Here is a 16,258-nt window from a genome sequence, read left to right on the forward strand (position 1 = left end):
TGTGATAACTGTAAACATTTTATGAAGCAAAGCCCAAATGTTTGCTGCAGAGCACTCTAAAATTAAACCAGGTGTTCTCTGGCTCCTGGAGGAGACCAGGAACACCCACGGCCACTTTAGGGTTCTTCAATAGAACGGCTCTAAAGTGCAACACAGACTGGCCCGGTCATGCTGCACTCATCTACGAAGCCAATGTGTGTTGGAGAGTCATCGGCGTGGATGATGGGGAGTATGAAGTATCCCGACGTTGATGCTGCAGGTGTGCGTCCTGATGCTAAAGCTGTGGGCGCCATCAAACACTGATGGAGAGTGTCCGTCAGTAATCAGCTGTAACACCTGGATCATTCCCCTAGAACCAATGCAAAGATGGGTGTACGGCTAGTTTTTTAACCCTACAGTCACCCCGCTCACTAATGGGGCGACTTTTTTAGAATTTAACCCTTGTGCCCTCCTCGGGCATTTTTGGCCATTTTTCTCAACTTTTTTTTTTTTTTAATGTTTGATCATTTTGTCAGTTTTACAGCTTGTGGCATGAATTTTTACAGGAACTTTTCTTTCTAGTTAAATTTTTGAAATCCAACATGTTTTGCTCTTAAATGTCGTTCATACTCTCTCAATGAATTTTGTACCCTCTGGACACCTTTGAGGCCAAAAATTTACACGTACAAAAAACTGCTATTAAATCAACATACATCAATATTTTTTTCTACTTTATCTTCATAAATCTCTTAAACAATTTCAGACCTGCTCAAAACTACCAAACATTCAATAATTTTCAAGGTTTTAACCCTTCAAATGCCAGTTTGATTATTTGAAATATTTTATTTTCACTGCAAGAAACACAAAAAGTGAATTATTTTCCATAAATTAATAGTGGAAAGATGGGGCTTTGGTGCTGATAAGAGTCTTGGATGGGTCAAAGGTTAGCACAAGCTGTAAAACTGATAAAGTGATCACACATATAATTAAAAAGTTGAGAAAAATGGCCAAAAATGCCCGAGGAGGGCAGAAGGGTTAAGTAAGGGTAAAGGAGAAAGTATGGAGCCCTTGCAGGGACTTAAGCTGATAAATAAAGTTTTGTTTGCATGTTCAGTACCTCCAGAGGAAACTGTGCTGTGTGCAGAAGCAAAGGTCTGCATGGACGATCTTTCAGGTAAAACTACTGTGTGCAAGAGGAAGTTTCCTGCTAACAAATGTCTGTTTTCTTCCATGTTTTTTGGCTCAACCTTTCCTAATCTTGGACATAAAGGTTAAATTAACATTAAGAATGATGAATCATGGAGAAATGTGAGCGACTGAAACCGTCCTTGAGCTGAGGTGTGTTTTGCAGCGTGTTGATGTGCAGCAGCGTCTCAGTCCTATGGAGTTGAATGTCGATGGTCGCAGTGCCCATGCCACGTACCTTCCTCCTCTTGCTGCACCACCTCTGGCTCTGGTTCAGGTTCTGGCTCTGGTTCTGGCTCTGGTTCAGGCTCTACCTCTGGCTCTGCCTCTCCCTGGGCCTCCGCCTCAGGGGCTACTTCTACTTCTACTAGCTCCTCCTGGGCTACGGGCACGCAGCATGCACCAAACCGCCGGGAAGAGGGAGGATGTCGGAGAGGCCATTAATGGAGACCACAGACATGACAGAGCCATTAGAAACCAACAGAGGGTTAGAGTAACCCTAGAGTACTGTAGTTACAGAGAGGATGGATGGATGAGAGGGGACAGAGCTGCTGGAGAGAGAGAAACACATGATGATGAAAAGGTCGTTGACCTTTCACACAGCAGCCATACTGAACTGTTGAGGAAGTGAACCGCCATGGACCACATGGAAGTAGTCTTAGTGACCCTCTGCCTGTCCCCGTATCAGACCCCAGCTCTCAGGCCTGTTTACACTAGCATGAATGTGCTTAGAACGCTTGGCTACCAGGTGACCACCCTTTAGTCTGTGTTAAAAGAGACCTGATATGAAACTAGACTAACAAAAACAGATCTGTGATGACTAAAACTAGACCGAGACTAACAAAAATAGATCTGTGATGACTAAAACTAGACCGAGACTAACAAAAATAGATCTGTGATGACTAAAACTAGACTGGGACTAACAAAAATAGATCTGTGATGAAAAAAACTAGACTGAGACTAACAAAAATAGATCTGTGATGACTAAAACTAGACCGAGACTAACAAAAATAGATCTGTGATGACTAAAACTAGACCGAGACTAACAAAAATAGATCTGTGATGACTAAAACTAGACCGAGACTAACAAAAATAGATCTGTGATGACTAAAACTAGACCGAGACTAACAAAAATAGATCTGTGACGACTAAAACTAGACCGAGACTAACAAAAATAGATCTGTGACGACTAAAACTAGACCGAGACTAACAAAAATAGATCTGTGACGACTAAAACTAGACCGAGACTAACAAAAATAGATCTGTGATGACTAAAACTAGACCGGGACTAACAAAAATAGATCTGTGATGACTAAAACTAGACTGGGACTAACAAAAATAGATCTGTGATGACTAAAACTAGACTGAGACTAACAAAAATAGATTTGTGATGACTAAAACTAGACCGAGACTAACAAAAATAGATCTGTGATGACTAAAACTAGACCGAGACTAACAAAAATAGATCTGTGATGACTAAAACTAGACCGAGACTAACAAAAATAGATCTGTGATGACTAAAACTAGACCGGGACTAACAAAAATAGATCTGTGATGACTAAAACTAGACTGAGACTAACAAAAATAGATTTGTGATGACTAAAACTAGACTGAGACTAACAAAAATAGATCTGTGATGACTAAAACTAGACAAGATGACTAAAACTAGACTGAAATTTAATGTAGTTTCTGTCAGACATGATATTTCTCTACTAGCTATGGATGCACTGATCCACTTTTTTTCCGTTCCGTTCCGATTCTTATATGCGCCGATACCGATACTGATTCTGATATATATATATACAGTGCTAAACAAATTCATTAGACCACCCTAACCCTACCCAAAGTCAGGTTTATGCCACAGCTGTCCTAAATTAACATCAATGGTAATTACCAGAATCATTTTTGTGTTTCTGCAATGGTTAATACACCAATATGTAGAAGCTCTTTAACCCAAATGATATTTTTAATGCTAAAATAGAATTATTATTGTTATCCATGAATTTTCAAATGTACTGATTGACAATAAAAACTGAAAAATAGTAAAGCACATTAATATTTCTTGATTAATATGTCAAATTATAGTTATTGCATTCCTGAACAGAAAAATGAGTTTTAGTGGTTGAATGTTATGCTTGATTCATTTCTGACTTCTCAGAGAAGCCCAGTGAGCCGGCTCAAATTTGTGAATTCAGTTTGAAATTCCTCATTCCTGTTCAAAATGGTAAAATGTGTGGGCGTGCCGGTAGTTCGACCCGGGTTCGAACCTGGCCTGTGGCACTATTTCCTGCATGTCTCTCCCCACTCTCTTCCCTGTTTCTGACTCTATCTACTGTCCTATCTAATAAAGGCAAAAAGGCCAAAAATAAATCTTTAAAAACAAAAAAAAAAAAAGGTAAAACGTGGAGAGCTGACTGAAAATGAAAGAGTCTGCATTAAAGCACTTCCTGATGCTGGATGGTCTCTGAGACAAATAATGACAGGTGGTCTAATGCATTTGTTAAGCTCTGTATAAAGAAAAATGTGACTGAAGCCAGATAAAGTTCCTGCAAGTCGGCATTCTGGTGGTTGAGAAAAACGGATACAAAGTCGTTTTCTTCAAAATGATCATTTTTTGTTTTTTTCTCATTTTATGCAAGTCCGACATTTAAACTACTCATTCGATGTAAAAAGTAACACAAATGTGATATTTAAAAGCATTAATTTGTGTTTAAAAATGCCCTCTTTTTGTAGTTTCAGCAGGGAGATTGAGGGGAGGGGAAAGCGAAACTACTGGGTGATAACTGGCCACTCAGTCTGCCATTGTCCCCAGTTTTGCCCATTGAGATGGACAATAACAAACACCGCATGGCTCAAACTCTAACCCTCGTCGGCACATAACTACAGCTGTTTCTAGTTATCATCTTTATCAGCAAGCCTCAAGATGCACCCTGCAGCGAAGAAAAGTAGAAGAGACGATGAAGAAGCAGCAAGAAGTATCAACAGACTTGGGAAAACTTCAGGATCACTTGACAGTGAAAGTTTGATGAAGGTGGATTTCCTATGGGAATATTTTGATGAGCGTCACCAGTCGATTCAGAAGCTTGGTTTGGGTGGACTTTATGTAAATGTGGCCCTATTGTTCACGCCCATCACCCAGCCTGCCTGAAGGTAGGAGAAGTCCTGAAACTTGGAGCCTGGTTTTCTCTGAACAAACAGGAACTAGAAGTTAACATTCAAATGAGCATATCTTTGTGAAATATCCTCAGATTAAGGTGATGATACACCAGTAGAAAGCTTGGAATCTACACTTTCATAATGTGTAAAAAACTCAAAAATGACCTCGGACCACTTGCTGGAGTTTTTACCAGCTTTGGTCACAAATGTGTCAAAATAAAGAGTTTTTCATTATCTGGAACTCTAAAAAGGTATGTACGACAGTGAGTAAAACTAGAAAAATAGTTTTTTTTCTCAGAAAATAAATAGTGAAAAACATAAGCATGAGTGGATTATATTGATAAAAAAGAAAAGTTTCAACAAAATGGTAAACCAGCCCGTGGACCTGTAAGCCCTTCCAGACCCCAGACCACCTCACAGTCCTAGCGCTCAGAAACCAGACCCCACAGATAGAGCCCTCAGGATGACCACCTGGTATCTGAAAGGCCAAATCAGACACGAATCTGTTCATCTCTGTCTAAACAGGTTGACTTAGCAACAGGCAGAGAGCTGGTGGGGGGGCGGAGTCAGGAACTCTGGAGTCCTCCAGGTAGTTCTCCACCTCTGTGGTTACAAATCTGGCCGTTGTGTGAAGGAGGTCAGCGACCGCTGCACTGATGTTTGACATTCAAAGATGACAATGTAAACATGTCACATGACGAGAAAACACACGTAGAGAGCTGAGACGCTCCGCCACATCGTTTTCTCACACATGTGATTGAAGAGAACCACTCAGTCGATGAGAGTCACCCTTAACTTCAACGTGTTTGACTGAAGGACGGTTCTGGGAGGGTTGGCGTCCTAAAACAGGAAAAACTTCATAGAGTGGATATAGCCAGGGGCGTGGCTAGGGATTTAAGAGAATACTACACAAGGCCCCTTAACTGGACGGCCAAGCAACAAATCTTGCACCATTTTTTACAAATATCTGTGCATCTTAATTAGGGCTGTCAAAATTAACGCGTTAATGCGGATTCATCATGATTAATCTGATTAAAAATTTTAATGCAATTAACCCATCTACATCACAGAATGACTCAAAATCCCTGAAACGTCTCTGGCAACGCATTTTGGGCAGTTTGTTCAAGTAGGGTTACCGTCGAGCATGCGCAAATGGGCTGTTGATCTGGTGGTGGCCAACCAACTCGATATGGAAGACGCTGAACAGCATGTTGGCCCTCTAGATGGGAAATTTAAGCACAAAAAAACAAAGACAGAACAGTCGACCGACATAAAGTATTATGCACATTCTGCAGGAAGGAGTTTTCTTTTCACCGAAGCACTTCCAGCTAAAAATTTACAACATTAACGTGAAGCGTATGTTCGTCTAGGATTCTGCTAGCACTTTGGCTAACGCGTCACCAAGCTTGCGACAAACCACCCTTACAGAATGCCAGATTTAAAAGGGAGACTATGAATAAAAGTGAATATTTTTTAATCAAATTGATCTGTATCGTTTCTAAATGTGACATTACCAGCTGCTTACTGGGTGCCAAACATGTCTGGCCTGGCTACATTTCTTGATTTAAAAATTTGGCCCAGTTGAATTTGTAATTTATGACAGAGTATTAGGGCCACACCAAGAGAAAAAAAAATAAAACAGAATTATATATATATATATTTTTTTGACATTACGAGAATAAAGTCATAATATTAAGAGAATAAAGTCATAATATTACAAGAAAAAAGTCGTGATATCAGGAGAGTAAAGTCATAATATTACAAGAATAAAGTTGTTATATAACGAGAATAAAGTCCTAATATTAAGAGAATAAAGTCATAATATTAAGAGAATAAAGTCATAATATTACGAGAATGAAGTTGTAATATAATGAGAATAAAGTCATAATATTAAGATGATTTAGTCATAATGTTACGAGAATGAAGTCGTAATTTTAAGAGGAAAAAGTCGCAACATAACAGTAATAAAGTCGTAATATAACGAGAATAAAGTCATAACATCAACAGAAAAAAGTCATAATATCAAGAGAAAAAAGTCGTAATATTACCAAAAAAGTCGTAATTTTACGAGGAAAAAAGTCATAATAATACGAGAATAAAGTCGTTGTGTAATGAGAATAAAGTCATAATATCACGAGAATGAAGTTGTAATATTATTAGAATAAAGTCATAATATTTAGAGAATAAAGTCATAATATTAAGAGAAAAAAGTTGTGATATCAGGAGAGTAAAGTCATAATATTACAAGAATAAAGTTGTAATATTACGAGAATAAAGTCCTAATATTAAGAGAATAAAGTCATAATATTAAGAGAATAAAGTCATAATATTACGAGAATGAAGTTGTAATATAATGAGAATAAAGTCATAATATTTAGAGAATAAAGTCATAATATTAAGAGAATAAAGTCATAATATTACGAGAATAAAGTCGTTCTATTACGAGCATTTATTAAAGTCATAATATTAAGAGAATAAAGTCACAATATTAAGAGAATGAAGTCGTAATTTCACGAGGAAAAAAGTCATAATATAACGGTAATAAAGTCGTAATATAACGAGATAAAGTCATAACATCAGCAGAAAAAAAGTCATAACATCACGAGAAAAAAGTCGTAATATTACCAAAAAAAGTCGTAATTTTACGAGGAAAAAAGTCATAATAATACGAGAAAAAAGTCATAATATTATGAGGAAAAAGTCATAATATTATGAAAAGAAAGTCGTAATTTTACAAGAAAAGAAGTTGTAAAATTACGAGAATAAATTCATAATATTACGAGAATAAAATTGTAATATTACGAGAAAAAAGTCATAATATTATGAGAAAAAAGTCATAATATTAGGATTAAAAAGTCGTAATTTTACGAGAAAAGAAGTCGTAATATTACGAGAATAAAGTCATAATATTAAGAGAATAATACTGTAATATTACGAGAATAAAGTTGTAATATTACAAGAATAAAGTTGTAACATTACGAGAAAAAAGTCTTAATATTACGAGAAAAAACTCATAATATTACAAGGAAAAAGTGGTAAAATTTTGAGAATAAAGTAGTAATAATAAGAGAGGAAAAAGTCGTAATTTACGGGAATAAAGTCATAATACTATTAGAAAAAAGTTGTAATATTATGACTTATTCTCATAATTATTTTTTTTTTTTCTCTCTGTGTGGCCCTAATACTCCGTCATAGTAACTGAACACCCCTATGCATATATATTGCCTTCTTTCTTGAGTCTGCCTGCTTATGCAAAGTGATACGCGATTAATACAGATTAAAAATGAATGATATTTAATCATGATTAATCCAAATTAATCCACAGCAACCCTGTGATTAATCTGATTAAACATTTTAATCGTTTGACAGTACTAATTTTAATGTTTTTGAACCATAATTTCAACATTTATGAGCAATATTTTTACTCTGTTTAAATTACATTTACTTGCACTATTTTGCAGCGCTGGACTACAACATTTGAACATTTTTGAGGAAGGAGCAGGGTCCTCCAGAATTTTATTTCTCTCTTTAAGCTCATTTAATGAGTCACTTTTGATTCAATGATGACACTGATTACAGAGAACAAATGAATGAAAATATACTTTTCATTGCAGGCTTCTCATGGGCCCCTCTCTGCTGTGGGCCCGGGTCATCAGTACCCTTGTTCCCCCTGTGCTACGCCCCTGACTACAGCCAGTCAGCAGGAGATAATCCTGGTAGAATATGTGGATTGCAGATGATGTCTTTTTATCTATTAAGCGACACGTCCCTGTTTCCAGGCTCAGACATTATAATGTTAGACGCCAAAGAGAAAATCTATCAGCTGTTTTAGACCAGCGTTACTGAAGAAACAAGCCGATGTGTTCAACTGTCTCAGCATTTCTATGAAACCAACAGTTAGTGAGACGCTGCTGATATTCAGATAAAATCCGGAGTCTCGGTCAAACAGGTGAAGTTAAGCGTGAGATCAGGTAGCTGACAGATTAGTTTCATGGACAGAGGTCTGAGATGTCGAATCGTCTTTACCTTCCTCCTCTTCAGTTTGGGAACAAGTCAGGAGGTGGGACAGCAGAAACACATGACACCGTGTTATTTCATCATGCAGACACTTTACAATCAAACATCTCTAAAGTCAAGTTACAATACAATTCCAAAAAAGTTGGGACACTGTGTAAAATGTTAATAAAATCAGAAGCCAGTGATTGAACTGAGACATTTCACCATTTCATGAAAATATGAGCTCATTTTGATTGCCGCAACACATTTCAAAAAAAAGTAGGGACGGGGAAACAACAGTAACAAAAAGTAAGTGGTTATAATAAGAAAATAACAGGTGAAGGAGCATTTCAACACAAATGAGGTCAATAATCAACAGGTCAGAAATATAGCTGGGTATAAAAAGGAGCATTTTAGAGAGGCAGAGTCTCTCAGGAGTAAAGATGAGCAGAGGTTCACAATTTCAGAAAAATGTTCCTCAGACTTTAAATCTCCCTCCATTTTCAGTCCATAATATCATCAACAATTCAGAGAATCTGGAGAAATCTCTGAGAGCAAGGGACAAGGCTGAAGGGGCCCTCAGGGGCCCTCAGGGGCCACTGCATTACAAACAGGCATGATTCTGGAGTGATATCACTGCATGGGCTCAGGAACATTCCAGAAATCATCGTCTGTCAACACAGTTGGCCGTGCCATCCACCAATGACAGTTAAAGCTGATCATGGAGAGAAGAAGCCATATGTGAACAGGATCCAGAAACACCGTGGTCCGTCTTCTCTGGACCAAAGCTCATTTAACATGGACTGAGGAAACATGGAAAACTGTTCTGTGGTCAGAGGAAAGATGGAAAACTGTTCTGTGGTCAGAGGAAAGATGGAAAACTGTTCTGTGGTCAGAGGAAAGATGGAAAACTGTTCTGTGGTCAGAGGAAAGATGGAAAACTGTTCTGTGGTCAGAGGAAACATGGAAAACTATTCTGTGGTCAGAGGAAACCACAGAGTCCATGTCCTGTGGACTAAAGAGGATCTGGAGCATCCAGCTGGTTCTCCTGGCTCAGGTCTAAAGCCTGCATCTCTGATGGTATGGGTGCATTAGTGCCTATGGCGTGGGCAGCTCTAACATCTGGAAAGGAACTATCAATGCTGAGAGCAGAGAGAGCTTTTAGAGCACTGATACTCAACGTGTGGCTCTTTTATGTCTTAATTTAAATATTATTCCCCCAGAAAACCTTAAAAAGGGAAACTTTTTTGCCCTTTTTTCACCATTTTTTCTCCCTATTTTCAACCATATAAGCTACCTTTTGCCTTTAAATACCACTTTTTCCTCTGTATTTGCCCGTTATCAACTTTTTGCCACTTTCATCCCATTATTTGCCAATTTTCACCCATTTAAGCTACCTTTTGCCATTAAATACCACTTTTTTTCTACTATTTTGCCCAATTTGACACTTTCATGCAACTTTTTACCCTTTTTGCCATTTTTACCTATTTTTGCCCTTTGTCACCAGTTTTTCTTGCCACTTTTCACCCATTCAAGCTACCTCTTGTCATTAAATGCCACTTTTTTCATCTGTTTTTGCCCATTTTAGACACTTTATTTGCCAATTTATCCCATTTTTTCCCTTTGTCACCATTTTTGCCACTTTAAGCTACCCTTTGCCATTAAATACCACTTTTTTCTACTTTTTTGCCCATTTTGACACTATTTTTGCAACTTTTTACCTATTTAATCCAACTTTTGCTGCAAAATACCACTTGTTTCCTATTTTTTGCCCATTTTTGCCACTCTTGACTGCTTTTTGCCCATTTTAGTCACTTTTCATGCATGTTTTTGCCACATTTAGATTATTTTATGTCACCTATAACTCATTTTTTGTCACTTCTCACCTATTTTCTTTTTTTTTTTTTTGCTACTTTCTGACTCCTTTTCTACTTTTCCTCCCCATTTTCACCCATTTTTGTTGCTTTTTGACTGTTTTAGCCATCTGTAACTTATTTTTATTGCTGCTTCAGGCTGTTGTCGCTTCACCGTTTTGATTGTGGCTCTTGCAAACATATTTTTCAACAATTTGGCTTTTTGGTTGAGCAGGGTTTTAGAGCAACATATGCTCCCATCCAGACAACGTCTCTGTCAGGGAAGGCCTCGACTATTTCAGCAAGATGATGATAAACCACATACCACATCCATCACAACAGCATGGCTTCACGGGAGAAGACTCCGGGTCCTGAACTGGTCTGACTACAGTCCAGACCTTTCACCAACAGAAAACATTTGGAGCAAAGAAGACCCAGGACTGTAGAGCAGCTAGAATCCTACATCATACAAGAATGGGACAATATTCCTCCTCCACAGACTGTTTTTAAAGAAGAGAGGATGCTACAGCACGGTAAACATGGACCTGTCCCTACTTTCTGACGTGTTGTTGCTGTAAAATTCGGAATAAGCTGTTATTTTCATTAGGAGGTAAAATGTCTCAGTTTAACCTCTGATCTGTTGTTTCTGTTCTACTGTGATCAGTGACTTCTGATTTTATTTACATTTTACACAGCGACCCAACTTTTTGGAAACGGAGATCAAAATTCACAAAGAAATCTCTAAATTCAAGTTAACACAACTGCATGTAAGGTAAACAACAACAACAACAACTGTGATTTAGAAAGTGTCTGATAAAAACAGTCTAGTGATAACAGTGAGCTCAGTCTTTAATATTTCAGTATAAAAGCTAGAAGAATGGGGACTTAAAAAGGTAAATATCTGTAAAAGTGTTTATTTGGAGGGCCCTCTCTATCGGCCCTGCAGTCAGCTCCACTGATAAGAAGTCAGAGTGGTCGTCACTTACCCTCCAGCTGATCTCTGAAAGAGAAAAGGAAAGAGGCGTTAGCGTTTATTCACAGCGTGATACGGTGGTGTGAGTGTTGGTACTGACAGAGTAGGGTTCACTTACACTTCCTCAGTGTCAGACATGGTGACAGCAGACTTCACACCTGAAACAGACCACAAAGCCGCTGAGTTCACATAGCAGAGCAGAGAATGTGGGTCTGACAAGGCCAACTGAGACAACCCTGCTGCACAAATACCAAAACATGGAATCGGCGTTTTAATACAGATTCATTTTCACTTCACAGGATCATTTAGGAGGAGTGGGTTAACAGTGGGGGTGTAACCGTTGATGCATTTGTCCTGAACCGTCATAGTTTCAGGGTCACAGTTCAGTTTCATGTAAACACATCTGAACCAAAACAAACAAAAGCAAACGAGTATCTAATTGCCAATAAAGGAAGCAGCAATGTTAATGCATTCCTAACTGCTAATAAACAACCATCGAAGAAGAAGAGTGCGCCTGCAGAACAAAACACACGAAGAAGAGAAGTTGCAGAAGCTGCAGAAGAAGCGAGTGCGACCTGCCGGCTTCTCGCACTCTTCATCTCTGCTGTTTTATAAAAGGATGTGAAAGCAGAGAGGGATTTTACCCATGCCAGTACATCTGAAAGACTGCACAGACAGGCAGAAGTAGAGAACATGACTACAAGAGTGTTTTCAGCACTCAACATCCTGTGTTTTTACACGAGCTAGTCTGGGGCCAGCACCATGTGACTTTGTCGTTTTTACAAAGATCAAATCTGCGCTCAAAGGTTTAGAGTCCGGGTCAGAGGTTTAGAAAAGAACTACAGAGGGTCTGAGACAACAGGAAGTCAGATTACAGCAGACTTCAGGAAGAGTTATGTGCAACAGGGGAGGGCTCGGACACAAAGCAGTTCAAAACCCCACCATGAATCCACAAATAGGGAACAAAGACACCTTGCACAGGTGTGGGATACAGGGAGGAGCCAGACCTGGGAGGGGAGGAGGTTGGCAGCAAGTTACTAGAGGCTGGGCTTCTTCCCATGAGGCCCAGACAGTTTCAACCCAAAAGAGCAATATGGAGCCACCCTGTGGCTGCAGGCGAGGCGGGGGCTCATATTATGGACCTGTATGGTCCTAGACAGCTTGAGGATCCCCTGGAAGGAACTGGAAAATGTCGACGAGGAGACAGATGTCTGGGTTAGCCTGCTGCTACATGAGCCAGCCCAGGATAGGGGGAGAACATGGATGGATGCATGGATGGATGGATGGATGGATGGATGGATGGATGCATGTATGGATGGATGGATGGATGGATGCATGGATGCATGGATGGATGGATGGATGCATGGATGGATGGATGGATGGATGGATGCATGGATGGATGGATGGATGGATGGATGGATGATGGATGGATGGATGGATGGATGGATGGATGGATGGATGCATGGATGCATGGATGGATGGATGGATGGATGCATGGATGGATGGATGGATGGATGCATGGATGGATGGATGGATGCATGGATGGATGGATGGATGGATGGATGGATGGATGCATGGATGCATGGATGGATGGATGGATGGATGCATGGATGGATGGATGGATGGATGCATGGATGGATGGATGGATGGATGGATGGATGCATGGATGCATGGATGGATGGATGGATGGATGCATGGATGGATGGATGGATGGATGCATGGATGGATGGATGGATGCATGGATGCATGGATGGATGGATGGATGGATGCATGGATGGATGGATGGATGGATGCATGGATGGATGGATGGATGGATGCATGGATGGATGGATGTATGGATGGATCGAGGCATGGATGGATGGATGGATGGATGGATGGATGCATGGATGGATGGATGTTCTCACATTGAAACCCTGCAGAGTAAAAGTCCACAGGCCTAACTCTCCTGTTTCCTCCATGCTCAGCAGAAACATCCCTGCTTAGTTAGCCCACACTGATGTCCACAGTCTTCTGCTGTGTGATCCTAACAGCTGACTGGTTTCAGCACTAGTGTGGTCCTCCGGGCTCGCTTCGTCTCCCTTCCCTTCCATCTGTGGCCTCATCAAAGATGATGAAGCTGCAGCATGTTGAATCTGTCCTCGCTGAAGCATTATCACACTCGACCCCGTCAGCCCGTCCAGTGTTTACTCAGCTGGTCAGAAGGTGTGATCTGCTTTGCAGCGTATTTTTTTCCACGCATCAGAATCTGATCCAAGACTGCCAAATATAAAACCTCATCAGCACTGATGTCACTAGAGCTGTTTTTAGCTCACAGAACATTTAATGCTTCTTCTTCTCTGTTCACGTCTGCAGACCGTTCAGTCTCAGCTCCAGAGGCATCACTTCATCCTGACAGTCTACATGTTATCAGAGTCTGAAGAGGGCATGCATTTATTTTACAGTTGTTTTATGGAGACCAGGACTTTTTAAACATTCATCTCAATATAACAGTGCTGGTTATCCCATGATGAGATGAATTCTGCTCGTTATAATGGGAAAATCTGCATTTTCCTCCCACAATAAGGAGGTAAAAAGAAAAACACTTTTATTTTCCCAGGTTTTAGGATGTCTCACTGTGGACATACTACAATAAAGACGGAATTTTTGGTCTTTTATGCCTGAATGTGACAGGGATGAAAGATAGATAGATAGATAGATAGATAGAGAAAGAGAGAGAGAGAGAGAGAAGGGAATGACATTTGAGAAAGGAGCCACCAGCTGGCCTCTAACACCCTCTGCACATTCAGCACATGCATGTAAAGAGATTTTAGTCCCTGGACCACATCTTTAAATATGAGCCACAGAGCAGTTTGAGACTAAGGGTGAATCCCATTTCTGCCCCTTAGCCCTTATATTAGCCCTACCCCTTGGTTTTGCGTGTTCACGTCAGGTGAAGTGGTGTCCCAATTCTCTTTTGAATGGAGGGGTAGGGCTAAGGGCTAAGGGCTATATAGTCCTTGAAACCAAGATTTTTCAGGACCACACTTGAAACCAAGAAGTATGATGAATTTCCCCTCCATGCACTGCGTTCAATTGCGAAATGGCACAACAGATTACAAGGCGCATAAATGAAAAAATATTTTCGGCAAAATGATTATAGAAAAGACAACAATTTTATGTTCTCATATATTTAATCTTTAGCCACTGAGGATTGAAGTTTATTGTATTTTTGGGGCCCACACATGTAAACGAGGGATGTTAATTGTATTAATAAGTGGAGAAGGTCGACGCAGTATGAACAAGATAGTCAAAGTTTTATAGTCACCTCCGATGACGCAGTTATGGCAATGTGTGATGAGATACTGCATGTTGTGTTTTTCTTTAAAACATGAAACATATGTGGGTCTGTTGAACTTTACTTTTTAATGTCTCCGTACAGCAGCTAAGTAAACACATACAGCCAGTATCGTCTTCTTCTACTACTCACTTGCATTATCTAGTATTGTCAATATACGTAACTCACAGGTCTAAACATTACCTTGGCGCCACCTAGTGGCTTGGCATATTAACTACTCCTATCAATACACTGCAATCAAGTGGCGTCTCGTTTCTTAGGGGAATGTTTTCACCCCTACCCCTTACCAAGGGGCAAGGGGAAGGGGTAGACGAAGGGGAAGGGCTAAGGGGAAGGGTTAAGGGGTAGTAATGGGATTGGCCCTAATTTAGATCAGTGCTTCTCCACTGCTCCAGACTCACGCTGTGTTCGATTGTACTCAGAACTTGAAAAGAACCGGGTCGGAAATTCTGACATCCGAGGTAAATGTGTTTCATTGCATAAGCTCAGAAAACATGGCCGGCTGCTGTAAGCTGATGTTTGTTTGGATGTTTTTGGAGGATCAAAAATTCCTGCTGGATAAATATATTAGCTACTTGAGGGAGAGAGAGAGAGAGAGAAACGTCATATGCTGTAAGTATGACTTGAACGCACCAGTGAGGGGAATCCTGTAAGCATCACTGAACTTACACGGGCATCAAAGTGAGCTGTGCAGAGGCCTGTACTGTAGTAACACAAATGCTAAATTAGACAACACATTAAAGTTGAGGAGAAAGTGACTCTGTTTACCTCTCACGGTGTGCAACGCCATTTTGCTACGTCATTCCAACTGACTCAAGCTGCTTGGATCCTACCCAAAATCCCAAGTCCTTATCCTTATTTATCTGAATGAATTTGACCTGGGGTTCATAACACCTGTGACCTGTCATAGAACAAGCCTAAATACAAATTTTTGAACACTTTACCGGGTCTTTCAAAGGTTAAGGAGATTCTTCTATTCAACAAACAGCCAAGAAAAAACCCAGAGATGCACTCCTTCACTCTGGAGGTGAGAAAATGAGTCAGCACAGATGGATGAAAACCTGGTCCACATCATTCACACCTGGCCCCAATCAATCACACCTGGCCCCAGCCAATCAAACCTGGCCCCAGTCAATCACACCTGGCCCCAATCAATCACACCTGGCCCCAGTCAATCACACCTGGCCCCAATCAATCTCACCTGGCCCCAGTCAATCAAACCTGGCCCCAGTCAATCACACCTGGCCCCAGTCAATCTCACCTGGCCCCAGTCAATCACACCTGGCCCCAGTCAATCACACCTTGCCCCAATCAATCACACCTGGCCCCAGTCAATCACACCTGGCCCCAATCAATCTCACCTGGCCCCAGTCAATCAATCTCACCTGGCCCCAGTCAATCACACCTGGCCCCAGTCAATCACACCTGGCCCCAAATCAATCTCACCTGGCCCCAGTCAATCACACCTGGCCCCAATCAATCACACCTGGCCCCAATCAATCACACCTGGCCCCAGTCAATCACACCTGGCCCCAGTCAATCACACCTGGCCCCAGTCAATCACACCTGGCCCCAATCAATCACACCTGGCCCCAGTCAATCAAACCTGGCCCCAGTCAATCACACCTGGCCCCAATCAATCACACCTGGCCCCAGTCAATCACACCTGGCCCCAATCAATCTCACCTGGCCCCAGTCAATCACACCTGGCTGATCAATCAATCACCTGGCCCCACTCAATCACACCTGGCCCCAATCAATCACACCTGGCCCCAGTCAATC

At 40.6% G+C, this 16,258-nt stretch overlaps 1 protein-coding gene across 2 annotated transcripts in view; it reads right to left on the reverse strand.

Moving 5' to 3' along the window:
• The window catches only part of LOC121508210 (troponin T, fast skeletal muscle isoforms-like), a 44,613-nt gene that overhangs the window by 16,300 nt on the left and 12,055 nt on the right, over nt 1-16,258 (reverse strand). For both annotated transcript variants that reach the window (XM_041784879.1, XM_041784889.1), the window contains exons 2-4: nt 11,261-11,300; nt 11,156-11,169; nt 1,403-1,546 (exon numbers count right to left, since the gene is read on the reverse strand). In XM_041784879.1, the coding sequence (XP_041640813.1) occupies nt 1,403-1,546; nt 11,156-11,169; nt 11,261-11,280 (178 nt within the window). In that variant the 5' untranslated portion in view covers nt 11,281-11,300. The remainder of the gene's footprint in view (nt 1-1,402; nt 1,547-11,155; nt 11,170-11,260; nt 11,301-16,258) is intronic.

This window comes from Cheilinus undulatus, linkage group 1, assembly GCF_018320785.1.
Source record: "Cheilinus undulatus linkage group 1, ASM1832078v1, whole genome shotgun sequence".
Lineage (NCBI taxonomy): Eukaryota > Metazoa > Chordata > Actinopteri > Labriformes > Labridae > Cheilinus > Cheilinus undulatus.